General features: G+C 46.6%; 1 protein-coding gene across 16 annotated transcripts in view; it reads right to left on the bottom strand.

The window, feature by feature from the left end:
• The window catches only part of DNM1 (dynamin 1), a 65,353-nt gene extending 52,735 nt beyond the window's left edge, over window positions 1-12,618 (bottom strand). For all 16 annotated transcript variants that reach the window (XM_064728071.1, XM_064728059.1, XM_064728062.1 and 13 more), the window contains exon 1: window positions 12,297-12,618. In XM_064728071.1, the coding sequence (XP_064584141.1) occupies window positions 12,297-12,457 (161 nt within the window). In that variant the 5' untranslated portion in view covers window positions 12,458-12,618. The remainder of the gene's footprint in view (window positions 1-12,296) is intronic.
• Window positions 12,619-12,906: the final 288 nt, after the last annotated feature.

The following is a 12,906-nucleotide window of genomic DNA, read 5'->3' as shown; positions in this document are numbered from 1 at the left end:
TAAAAAATAATGCAGTACTTATTCTGTATGACAATATCAGGAACTCGAGAGAATAAGCAGCCTGGTGTATCCTGAATGGATGTGGCAGTGAGGATTACACATTTGTGGGAAATGCAGTTTTGATTTCAAGAATTGCAATCCCAGGAGAAAGGAAACAAGGCTGGTTTTACTCATGAGAGAAAAAACAAAGAAGTAACACCAGAAACATTGCACTGCATGATGCATTCTCCACCCCAAAAACTGTAAACCAGACCTTTATGTCTGTCTTGCTTAATTTTCACCATCACAGCACTAAAGCAAGTTTTCCTTTTGCTACTTCAAAAGCATATATACCCTGACAAAAAATCTCCCTGCAATTTCCAGACAGTCCCCAAGAAGGCAATACCAGGCAGCAGCAACACCACAGAGCATCAAATTAGTTCAGTCCCTATGACAGCAGAGAAGAAACAGATTTTTTTTTTTTGAGGCCAGAAAGGTAAACCCATGACCCAGCATCTTTGCCTCTTTTTCAAGCCGCACTGATCTGTCATAACACTGCAGCAACACTGCTCTGCTTTGGCACAAACAAAGCCACCAACAACCCCTGGCTCTGCTGGAACAGAAGGCTGCAGCCTTGAAAAACGTGACCTGTTCAGCACCTGCAACTTGAGCTGTGAGAAAACAAAAGGACAAGCTGTACGCTAAAACTCTGCGACAGGAATGGCTGATGGGAAAGCACAGCCACAATAACACCCTGGGATTAATGGATGCTAAGACTGACGAGCAGCAGGCTGACCTGGCTATTTCCCACCACCAGTGTCTTAATCTCTGGAGCCAGGCTGCAGCTGAGTCCAGACTGCCCAGCAGCACAGGCAATCTAGAGGCTGCCCAGCAGGAGAGGCTCTCCTGTGCTCACAGACACCATCATACTGTGCAGCAGTGACTAATATTCACAGTATGGAGGCTCTGGATAAAAAAGGGGGTTATCCCCCTTTTTGTCTTTCTCTCCTTCAGAGAAGGAAACCAGGTACAATGGCAAATTCAAAGATATCAAATATTTCTGCTAAGTATAATCTTAGATTTCTCGTCAAAACTCTACCTCTGGATCCCTGATATTTGCTGCAAGACCCAAGAGAAGAACAAATGTAGCTGGAGGCACATTTCATCACTGCAGCATGACACTTCCTCCACTCCCAGACAGCACTGTGTGCTAGCAAAGGAGACAGGCTGCCCAGAGCCTGAATCCCTTAAAGGGTACAGACAACTGAAAGAGTTCATTGGCAAAGGCAAAGTCACTCTGATGAGCCCACAGACACAAACCAAACAGAAGCTGCATGAGGAAGGATGGAACCTCAACAAGCCATGATGTGCTGTTAGTTGCCACACATTGGTGGTGAGTTTATAAAGCTGAATGCATGAACCCCAAAGCTTATCTTGGGTCAGTGGTAAGAGGCAGAGAGTGGTGTGGAATGGGAGGCAGCCTGCTTCCTTTCCAACAGGCCAGGCAGGAAGGACAGAATTCCATGGGCTAACAGAGTTATGCTGCACTCAGGCATCCTGACCAAACTGCCCACAGTGCACAGCTGTCCTGCAGAAGGAATTTAAGATGCCAATTTACATCTCTGCTCAGCCTGGAGAAGTATGCAGGAACAGTGCCAGGCTCCTTGCTATGCACTGCACCTCTGCAGCTCCAGATACAATTAGGATCAACCCAGGCTGGGAACATGGTGCAGAGGCACTGCCACTTAAAGCCCTTGAAGAAGACCCAGCAGTCTGATTGCAAACACCTCTAGTGCAGAGCAAAGTCAGAAGCATTAAACTCTACTTAAAACCACACAAACATCTCCATTTCCCATTACACCAGAACAAAAATTGGATCAATGGTCCCAGAAGAGATGAGCTTCAGACCTCCTGTCTGGTTCCAATGTCCAGTGGAACAGCACTTCTCATGTGCACAAAAGGCACATTTTGCTCTGGTCAAATCTGGGCAGTGACCATGGGAGGTGACAAAAAGGTTGGACTTAAATTCACCAACAACAACAAAAAAGGAAGATCAAAGCAGGTGTTGCCTTATCAGTGGGCATTCTGATAGCAAAATTGTGGCATAGTGACTTGGACAGACCACAGTCTTACAGCCTTCCATTCCTTTCCTTATCTTGCACAAGTAAAGGCTTTAACTAAATTTCTCCTCCTTGTATCTCCATTCCACCAATACAGTGATTTCTAAGACATCTGCTTTTGCCCCTCCAGGTGTCCAATGGGAGTTCAACTTTGTCCAAGCAGAAGCTGGCAAAATATCAAGTGCCAATGCAGTAATTCACTTATTCTTTTGCAGTAAACATTCCTTAAATATCATTCCTTCAATAGTCTATACAAATTCATTCAGGAAATGGATCTCTTTCTCCAAAATTAGTTTGGGATGCTTGGTAGTTTGCAGGCCTGAGATAACAAACAGATCTTGCACGAATAGGCATAAGCAGAGTAATTCTTAGGAACAGGAACAAATCAAAGTAGCACAGCCCAGAGGGGAGAAGTTTATTGCTGGGATCTCTGCTGAGAGCTGCATGATGTAGAAGAGGTGACCTGAGTTTCAGGGCTGGAGCTGCAGCATCAGCTCTGCAGTGTGACACATGTCATGCACCAATCCCTGAGGCTATTCTGCATTTTGGAATGTACCAACCTCCTCCTCAGCCACAGCTTTAACCCCACTGCGACACAACATCTCCTCTCAAGGCCACCACCACGCTCAGGCAATTCCCAGCTATTCATAGAGGAGCTTCTATTAAAAGTAAAAGCACAATCAGCTTAAGAAATAGCCAGAGATTACACAAGAGATCACAGCAGCCAGAAAGAGAGAAAACCTAACATGTATTAGAATCAAGGGGTTCCATCGTGACCCAGAGTAAATCATAAACAAGTCAGTGAGGCTAAATATCAGCATAAAACCTGTGAGGGTTAGAGCTTTGTTGTTTATTGGTTTAATTCTGAATTAACAGGCCTCCAGACATATTCCCCTGCTGAAAGGGAATTGTTCCTGTGCTGGAAGGCAGGTGGCAAATGGACAGTCATTATAAGCCTCATTTTTAGAGGTTTGTAACTACATGGATGAGGAAGAGCTCTGAGGGCTGAAACAGTCTGGTAATTTGTCAGAGCCCTGAGCCAGATCCTATGTAACTTACTCTGTCTTTACACATGTAAGAGTGGCAGGAAGATAAAGAGGAGGAACTGAACAAAGACTTGAAGATTTTTGCCTTTAGGTAGCTTCTTTCCTTGTTCTAAAAAATTCAGCACCGCCTCCCTCATCACTGGATCTCCATTCTCAAATTTAAAATAAAGGGAAACACTGTAGTTTCTCCTAGTGCTCTCCAGGGTGAGTTAGCTGTGCTGTGAAAACATTTGCAGATGTTGAGAACCGACTGCTCAGCATCTCTGTAGACTTCTGCCTATTGATATGAGAAAGGGTCTGAATGCAGCTGAAAAACTACTCTGAAATACAGCTGCAATTTATGATCAGCTTTTATCCAGCATTACAGCAACACTGCCTGGCTTTGCAGCCAAAATCCACAGCAGTATCAGTTTAACTCTGGCCATGTCCTCTCTGAGGCATCACATACACTACACTGGCCCCTCTTGCAGCAAGAGCGTTTCCCAGCCCCAAAATGACAGTCTGAGCAGTCAGACAGGAGCCCAGCACTTCCCATCTCTGCTATGGTTGTATTAACTCTTCACCCTTCCACACGGCTGCAACAATGCAGCCTAAAGCCATAAGAAACAGGAAAGGGAGAGTTAAAGGAGACTGTTGAGGCAATACATTATTAAAATAGTATTTTCAGCCCCAGAGACTCCAGTTCAATTCCCATTTCCGTCACAAGTGAGGTACTGGGTTTATTCCAAACCTCATTTATTGTTCATTGCGACTGCAACACGAGTATTTCAGCAGAGCTTATAGTTTGAGACTAAGCCCTGATTTTTAGGGAGGGAAGAGATGACAATGCAGGTCTTAGAAGCTTTGAGAGCCTTTATACTTGTCTCCAGAAGCATTTAGGGAAACAGCATCTTTTAGAGAAAAAAAATACCCTCAAACCTCCATGTTAGAAATTACTGCTTTCAATACAAAAACTACACTGCTCTTCTGTTCGCTCAATTGCTGTGGCCAGGGCTCTAAGAAAAGCCACACAAGTCACAAGACTTGCAGAAAAATGGCAGAAGCTGGCAAGTTTGCTTCCAGTCAGCAAGACACAGCTTGAGGAGCTTGCATAACGTCTGCTTCCAAGAAGCTCCCAAAAGCATGTTATGCTGAATTGCAAGAAGCCACTAACCAGGGACCATCTCACTTCCATTTGGTCATGGCTGGGTCTGCCAAAACTTTCCATGTCAGATGCTCTGGAGAAAACAGAGACACTGTTAGAGTTCAGACTCAGGGCTCATAATTCCTGTACTGTGTCTTGAAGGAAAGCAAAGCAGTTATCTACTACAGTCAGCAGCAGGCTCAGAGCTGTGACAAACCTGAAGGTCACAAAGGAAGCAAACACCAGCAACTTAATTGTGCTGTCTGCCCACTGACATAAGACAGCTTAGGAAAACTGTGGAGCCACTTTATATTCAACTGTTATTAAAATATTCACTAATGGACTTTGAAAACAAAGCTAGACCTAACTACAAAGTATCAATGAGTCACCAGGAATAATTGTTTAAATATCTAACTTTAAATTGTGCCCTCAGTTGCCCATCAGTGTTTTGATGCAGTCTTGCCTGCTTGTCAGTAAACACTGAAATGTTCTCAGCCCTCTCTTTGTAGCTAACCCAGTACCTATAGTAGTTAGTTCTGAGCAACACATCCAGTTTGCATTACTGAACTCCATCAAGTCACCCCAAAATAGGCTTTAGATGGAGCACAGATAAATGTAAATTAAGAGAAATAACTTTTTGCATTTTTTCCAGAGTCAGTACCTGCTTGCAGGCTGACCACCTCCAAACCTGACAAAACCCTGGGCTCACTCCTCTGTAGAGCTGTGCTACCCATCCCTGCCCTGAAAGACCATGCTCAAAAATTCAAGGGCTACCAGGCCATGTAGGACAGCCTCTCATCTCCAGTGCTTTCTAAGAACACCCTCACCCCTCAAATCCTGCACCTGATCTATGCCAGCAGCCAAAGGTGACTGCACCAGACCCAACCTCTGCAGAACAGACCTAAGTAACCTGTAAAATACTGTAAATGAAGAATTAAAGTTCTTGGCACAACACTTCTAGAGAGAAGGCAAGCCTCTGCAAGGGCTCACAGACACTGCAGTGCCATCTTTACAGAGTTTTCATTTATTGTTAAGAAAAGCAGTTTATCACTTTATGCTTAACCTTTTCCAGTGTTAGTTCAAGTGTCCATTAATGATGCACACCTACATGTCATGGGAGACACCAACAGCCTCTAAGGATGGAGAAAAAGGTATAAAAATTAATCACTAAGAATTTAGCTTCAGAACACAGAACAGAATTCTACCTCAAGGCTGAACACGCCCATTTGTAATAAGACACAATATTCCTTAACCATGAGATTCCACTCTCTATCAGAAGGTGCAAAACCAGGTCAGAGGCCAGGAAGAGGAAACATCAAGTAGAATGAGAAACTGTCCCACTAGTAAGGTATTTTTCCCACCATGCATGACTAGACTTCTGGGTTTGGGGTTTGGTTTTTTTTGGACCAGATTTAATTTTGTCTCTCCTCCCAACAAGCAGTACTCTGACTCATATGGTTGCAGATCTGTGAGTCCAAGAAGGAGGAAAGAATTACACCCAAAGTTTTTGGGGTGTTTTTTTTAGTGGTATACCAAGGAAGTAGGTTTACCCTGCACATTATCAGTAAATCTCCTTTCACAGACACCACCTCAAAACCAATTTTGCATTGGGCACATAGGCTGAACACCATATGCTTCTAGATGAATGCCTGCCACCCCTTCACTAACTCTTCTGGTTTTGCTACTCATTCACTGCCTGAAACAAAAAACTAAGTACTGGCTCACATGGGTGGAGCACACATGGATTTGTTCTTGTCCAATAAATTCACTGCTCAGGGCATCATAATAAGTTTCACCCCAGCAGCTAGAACACAGCAAGAACTGTTTTCTTAATTAACTTATGCTAAGTTGTAAGTTGCTTCCATTTCCCCTCAAAAAGATCCATCTTAAAAAAAAACTTATAGAGAATTTTTACTCATGCTAGTACAGACAGACTCAAACCTGGAGCACAAAGTAGGGACATTCAGGAATTCACCAGATCAGGAAGGGGATTAACTTCCTGCCTTAGAATAACATTTTCAGAAGCTGCCTCAGATAGGAGGTGTTGCAGACAGACTCCCACTCCTTCTATTTAAGTCTAGCAGGGTTCTGCCTGCTCTGAGCATCTGGAAGAGTCAGGGTCAAGGACTTGGCTTGGTATTCCCAGATAGGTATTGAATGGCTTCTGAAAACAATCAGTACCCTTTAAAAACAGTAGCTCATCTTTGCTTTGCCTGGTTTTATTAAGGTTTTTTCACTGTGTGATAAGCACACCAAGTATGAAAAAACAGGAGCAGCTGACAGTTTAGGTTTTGGGAACTTCTGACTCCTTTTCCCACTGGTTCTGTTCCCTCTTTACAACCTTGTATCACTGCATCCTGTTTATTGAGGAAACACACAAAAATTCCACATGTATTTATCACAAACTACAGTAAGAATTAATAAAAAAACCTCAAGATGTTCTAAGACTCTCAACTTGAGGATTATCATGCTAACAAGGAAGAGTCCACAAGGAAATGCAGCGTCCCTGATCTGTCAGCTATCAGGTGATGAATTCCAGCAATGACAAGGCAACCTGTCATTTTCACACACCAGTAGGTCCAAACACCAACTTGCACCACACTGAGCACCACTGGATTGCAGCTGATTTCCCTTCCCTAGGTGAATTCTGATATGATCTGAGACATGCCATAAAGATCCCTTCTTCTAGAGAATGTAAGGCCAGTGGGCAGCTACCAGAAGCACGAGATCATCACTAAAGAGTTAAGCTGAAAGATACAGCTAAGAAAGATCTGCAGAGAACATTTAACTGCTGCAGGAAGTAGAAAAATATTAGACTTGTACTTATTTGAGCCAACCCCAACAGGACTAAAACAAGCTAACAACAAACACAGGCAGACACTGCTGCTGCATCTATGAACACTGAGATTCATGAGGTTTTCCCTCACAGACATCCATGTTATGTTATGTTTTAACTTAATTATGTATCTTCTTCTAGCAGTCCTCCTCCCACAAGTGTTTGCTCAGAGCTCTACAGATTTCTCTTAAGTTAAATTACTTTATCTTGGGGTCTGCTGTAACACCTTACTCATTTCCCCCAGTGCTCTATCTTTTCTTCCTTCCCCAATTAATCCAAGATGAAAACAGGTATTTTCTTCACTGGAGACCAAAGACTGGCTGCCATTTGAAGGACTTACCTGACCATAGTTTATTTCTCTAAGCAGCACAATCCTACTCCTGGCTCTTGCACCATCACTGCAACCCTAAATAAGTCAGTTCACAAGCAGTGCCTGTGCTTTTAAGCTGCAAACAGACAACAGGATTTGACTGGCTCACTGATGTATTTATCATACAACAATTAAAGGTCTGTGACTGGCAATTAATCATCTCTCTGCCAGCACACATCTTAAATCAGAACCCTCAAAAATTTAGAAGAATCACTCTTAAGAGTGGCCAAAGCATGTGTCATGAATGTATATTTTCGTTTAAATTTAAATCTGCTCCTGAAGTACTGCAGTGATGCTCAGCATTGCCCAGTACAACAGACATCCCCAATCTATACATAATGTAGCCATTTTGCAAGATTTGAAATCTCAGTCCTCAACACTCAAGCTCATGAACCACATACTGCAGCAGAAGCCTGAGCAACTTAAAAGTACAAAGATCATTAACAAAACAGTTTTCCTGCAGGAATAGGCCAAGTATCTGGATGTCTTTATGCATCCCTTTAGGATCCTTCACTTCTACATGGCTGCTGAACACTGCTGTTGGTCTCTGAAGGTATTTTGCTGGGGAAGCTTTCCATAACAAAGCAAAGTATTTGTTATCAAGGAAGACATTCCCTCATCATATCTTGGGGGTGTAATTATCTCTAAATGGCTGTGGAAGGCATTCAGCTGCTCCTCAGAGTTATACCTGAAGCCAAACTAAAGCCTGCGGCTTCAGGATTCAGGATCTAGCTTTGCATCACCAGTATGGGACACAGAAAGGCAAAGAGACACTTGCTGCCAGGCCCGTGCCTGATTTTGTCACAGCAAGTACTGCAGCTATGCCTAATGAGCATTTAGCCTTTTGACTGCCACAGGCATTGCAGTGCTGCATTTTCACTGCTTTTTCACCCATGTGGAAATTTCAGAGTGTTAGGAGAGGCAAGGTTAGCCCAACATGGTTGAGTTTAGGCCCACACTGGTCTCCTGATTTCTTCCAGGCAACACAAAAACATCAGGGAATTCAGCATGTACCATCAGAGCCTGGTGACAGGCTGCTAAGCACCCCTGGTTTGGGTGCACAGCTTCCAAGAGAAGATGCTTATGGGGTACCAGATCCCAGCTCGGGTCTGGGGTCAAATAAACACTGATTCACTTTGCACAAGTTTGGCACTGCTCAGGTCCCTTGATCATAAACAAGATGGTTTCATCTCCATTCAAGTCCTTCCACCCACTGTTCCCAGCCCTTAGTCACTGCCTCCTCAGCAGCCCCCTGACACCATCTGTTCTGGAGAAGTCAGAGGTGCCTTGTTTTCCCCATGAAGAGCAATGCAGCTGTCCCAGCAGGGCTGAGCAGCCCCTGCCTTGGATCAGGGGCACAGCCATCCCAGGAACCAGCTGAACACAGCCCAGGCCTTCCAGCTCTCTCCCTCCAGGTAACAGTAATACTCCCAGAAACCCAGAGATTTGTGTAACAGAGCTCTGAGATCACAGGATTTAAAGAAAGCATATTTGTTATTTTCACATGGTAAAGTAAGAGTGGCATGAACAGGGATGATTATACAAACAGCCTTGTGGGCTGTCTCGTACAACCTCCTCAGTCATTTGGGCTCTTAAGTCAAATTAGCACATACCACATGCTTTGTTCTTTTTATCAGACCAATTTTGCTGGTACAGTTGCCTGCTCCAAGACCTATTTACTTAGAAAAGGAGGCTGCAGGGAAGTAACAACACCTTAAGAACAGACTAAATGATCACTGATATCCCTCCAACCTGAGTTATCCTTCAACCTTATAACCACACCGACAGGAAATGCCTGGAGCTCACCCAATTAACCTTCCTTCCATTTCTGGGGCCCAGGACAAACCAGTCTGTGCACAGATGTGTCACCTGTGTGGCTTCTACATGGCTTCTTGTTTCTTCAGCAATTTTATCACCACCAGCCAGTATCCGAGCCACCACGCTGATTCTCCAGCAGCAAAAGCACACATAGCAGCCCCACTGACATCTGGTATTACAAATACAAGCTCTGCACTGTTGGATAATCTGATAACAGCAGAGTAAGTGTCACTGAAAACGCAATTAGCAGCAACTACTAAGCCATCGAATTCAGGAGGAGAAAAATATTTGTTTGGTAAGACATGTAACTAAACACTGATTGCAGGCAGTTCCACTGAGTGTGGGACTCTGCTACTGCAAGGTGCCTGCAGCAGCCCTGGGCTGGAGCCTGCACAGCCACAACACAGGTCTGGCAGGGGGCAATGTGCTGTCCTGTTAGGGAAACGTGATTTGATGACAATTTGAAAGGAGCCTCACAGGTCCTGAGCAGGGGAACCAGCCCTGTGCTGAAGTGTCTGCATCATGCCCATCAGGCAGCACCAACCACATCAGCATTTGTTCTTGCACAGATTTCCATCCACTCAGAGAGAAACTCATCAGCACTCACATTCCCTGTGCAGCGAGCAGCTGCTGAGCAATAGCTGCACCACCATCCTGGTATCAAGCAGGAGCAGGGACATATGTCATGTCCACACCACAGCAATAATTGTATTTGTACACAGTAGGTCTACACACAATTTCTCCTTACGACTGTTCAGACAAGAAAACAGCCCTTGTCACAATTACACTGAAGAACCATGCTCACTCTGGATACTATTTCCATAGCTCCTTATCATGGTTTCCAATACCCACAGAGAAAGAAGAGAGACTATACATTACAGCAGGGCCCCAACGCAATTTTAACAGGATTGGGATTTGCAGCATATACACATACATTCTGTGGTAAGAGGTCTCAAGTTACCAGTCTAAACTAGCCAGCACTCAGGAGTATCAAATGGAGAAAGACCTCTTCACACTGACATTTTCCATTTCCCCTCCAATTATTTCCTCTAAATGCTTTTCTACAGACAGCTCTCAGCTCCTGCTCAGGGGACCCTTAATTATTTCATTTTCTAAAAGCCACAGCACTATAACTTGCTGCTAGAGAGACAGCTGATGGGACACGGTGAGGTCATAAGTTCTCTTGTGACAGGAGTCATCAGAAAGAGACAGAAGATAATTGAATTCAAATATTTTCCACCAAGCAGATAAAACCCCCTGGCTCTAAATTGGTGCCAGTGGAGATGCACCAAGGATTAGTAAATCCTCTTGTGTGGTTGGTCTAAAGGAGAGGAGCAGTTTACCCCAACACACCGACTGTCCTCCCTCCAACAAATCCCCCTCTGGCCCAGCAGCCCTACATTATCTATGACACCACTGCAGCACTGCCTGCACAGATCCTCTAAAAAGGATTTATGGGGTTTGACTGCCAGTACTTAGAAAGCATGAAAACAGCAGAGCCAACAGGTGAACCCATTTTGCTCAAAGATTGCAGAAGATCCATTTTCCCCTTCTTCGAAGGACACAGCCCAACAAGTTTTTCACTTGGGTAGCGGGATTTTTTTTTTCTGTCACTATGCACAAACAAGTAGATCCTGGACTATGACCTGAGGTTCAGCAGAATGTGTTTCTGCAATGTCCTGCCCTTGGCATGATCCCAGCATCTCTGGGGGATACACTGCATGGACCTTTGGAAGTTAGCAAGAAGAGATGCCAAACTCTTTAAATTTTATATTCTTATTTTTTCAAAACTCTTTGATCTATGGCAGAGAAGAATTTTTATTTTGATCATGCTTTCTTTGTACCAGATGCAACCTCTGTGCCTTCCTCCTAGTACACCCAGTACACCCAGCACTCACTGCTCAAAGATATCCTTGCACAGGTCCAGAATTTGAGGCTACTTGCAGCTAAACAAGCAGTTAATCCACAGCACAGACCCTTCTGACAGTGGAAAAGCTCTATAAGCCATCCAACAGCAAACAGCTTAAAAGAAAAAGTGGGGGTAGGGAAATGAGATCCAATAGATGTTGTCACAGATGCAGTTTGCTGAAAGAGAAAAACCCACGCAAGCATCTGACCAGGTATCAGCAGTCACTGCTTTTAAGGCAAGTCACCAGAAACCTGCAAGCTCCTTATAGCATAAAAAAACACCTTGATAACTAAAACCTGTATATAACTTAATACAATTAATTAGCAAGGAAAAATGTGAGGAACATCCACCCCCCCAGGTGTTGTGTGTCTGCACCGGAGCAGATACCCAAGCAGCGCGGTCTGCAATTTACTCAAGTTGCAGATGATGAATGCGAAGGTCACATGAAGGGAAGGCATCAGTATATTGCCTGTCACAAAATGGTAGCACCCGGGGATTTGAGCATATAGGAGAGCTATAACCCCGTCCTTCCTATAGCCTCCCGCAGCTCCTGACATGGCATCCGCTATGGAGGACAGCGAGCCTGGGCTGGGGGAGGGGGACGGAGCAGATTAAACTTAAACACCCTCCGCATCACCCCCCCCGCAGCGACAACATCCATCCTGAGCCCCGCACCGAGCAGGGCACGGATGGGGCCGGCCCCCACAGCCCCTTCAGCCCCTCCGTTATGTAACAGCCAGGACAAGGGGGGGCTCCCACCGGCCGCCAAGGTGCGGCAGTGGCGGGGACCCCGCTGCGGAACGTCCCCGGGCGGGGAGCCCTCCCTCCTTCCCTCCCTGCCCGTACCCCTGCACCGCAGCGCCCGGGCGTCCTGCAGCGCTGCCCGCGCACACACACGCGCCGAGCGGAGCGGAGGAGCAGCGAGCGCAGCGCTGTCCCCGCTCCGCGCTGTGCCCGCACCGCGTTCACAGTGCCCGCACCGCGCTGTCCCTGCGCCCGTTCCCGCACCGCGCTGCCCGTGAGGAGCCGCTGCTCCCGCACCGCGCTGGCCATGCGGCAGCTCTGCCCGCGCCCCCGGGGACACCCCCTGCTCACCTCCCGACGAAATTCTCCAGCACGGAGCTCTTGCCGGCGCTCTGCCCCCCCACCACGGCGATCTGCGGCAGGTCGAGATTGGCGTTCTGCCCGATGGCGGCGAAGGCGTCCTGCAGCCGGTTGACCAGCGGGATGAGATCTTCCATCCCGCGGTTCCCCATGGTTGCGGCGCGGCTTCTCGCACAGGCGAGCTCGCACTAACCCTTCCCGCAGCCCTCCCCGGCTCTGGGGCCGGTGGGCAGCGGCTCCAGCCCGCGCCCCTCGCCCCGCTCGACGCCGCCCGGACTCCGCTCGCCTCAGCCCGCCCGCCGCGCCTGTGGAGAGCCCCGTGCTGCCGCCAGGGGGCGTTAAAGGTACCGGTGCCGCGCTGCATCCTGGGAGATGTAGTCCGGTGGCTGCTAGGGGCCGAGGGGGCCGGTATTGGGATGGCACGGCACGGCACGGGTGTCTGTGCCCAGAGACCTGGGAACGGAACTCGCTCCCAAAACCAGAGCAGTTCAGGTTGCCTCGGGGCTGCGTTTGTGTGCGGCAGGTTGGCACACCTGTGTGGCCCAGCCGCTGTGGATGCACAGTGACGGTGTACCTGTCCGTGAGGCCGAGCCACCAGCAC

Source organism: Zonotrichia leucophrys, chromosome 17, assembly GCF_028769735.1.
Source record: "Zonotrichia leucophrys gambelii isolate GWCS_2022_RI chromosome 17, RI_Zleu_2.0, whole genome shotgun sequence".
Classification (NCBI taxonomy): domain Eukaryota; kingdom Metazoa; phylum Chordata; class Aves; order Passeriformes; family Passerellidae; genus Zonotrichia; species Zonotrichia leucophrys.
This window is presented reverse-complemented; position numbering and strand designations above follow the sequence as displayed.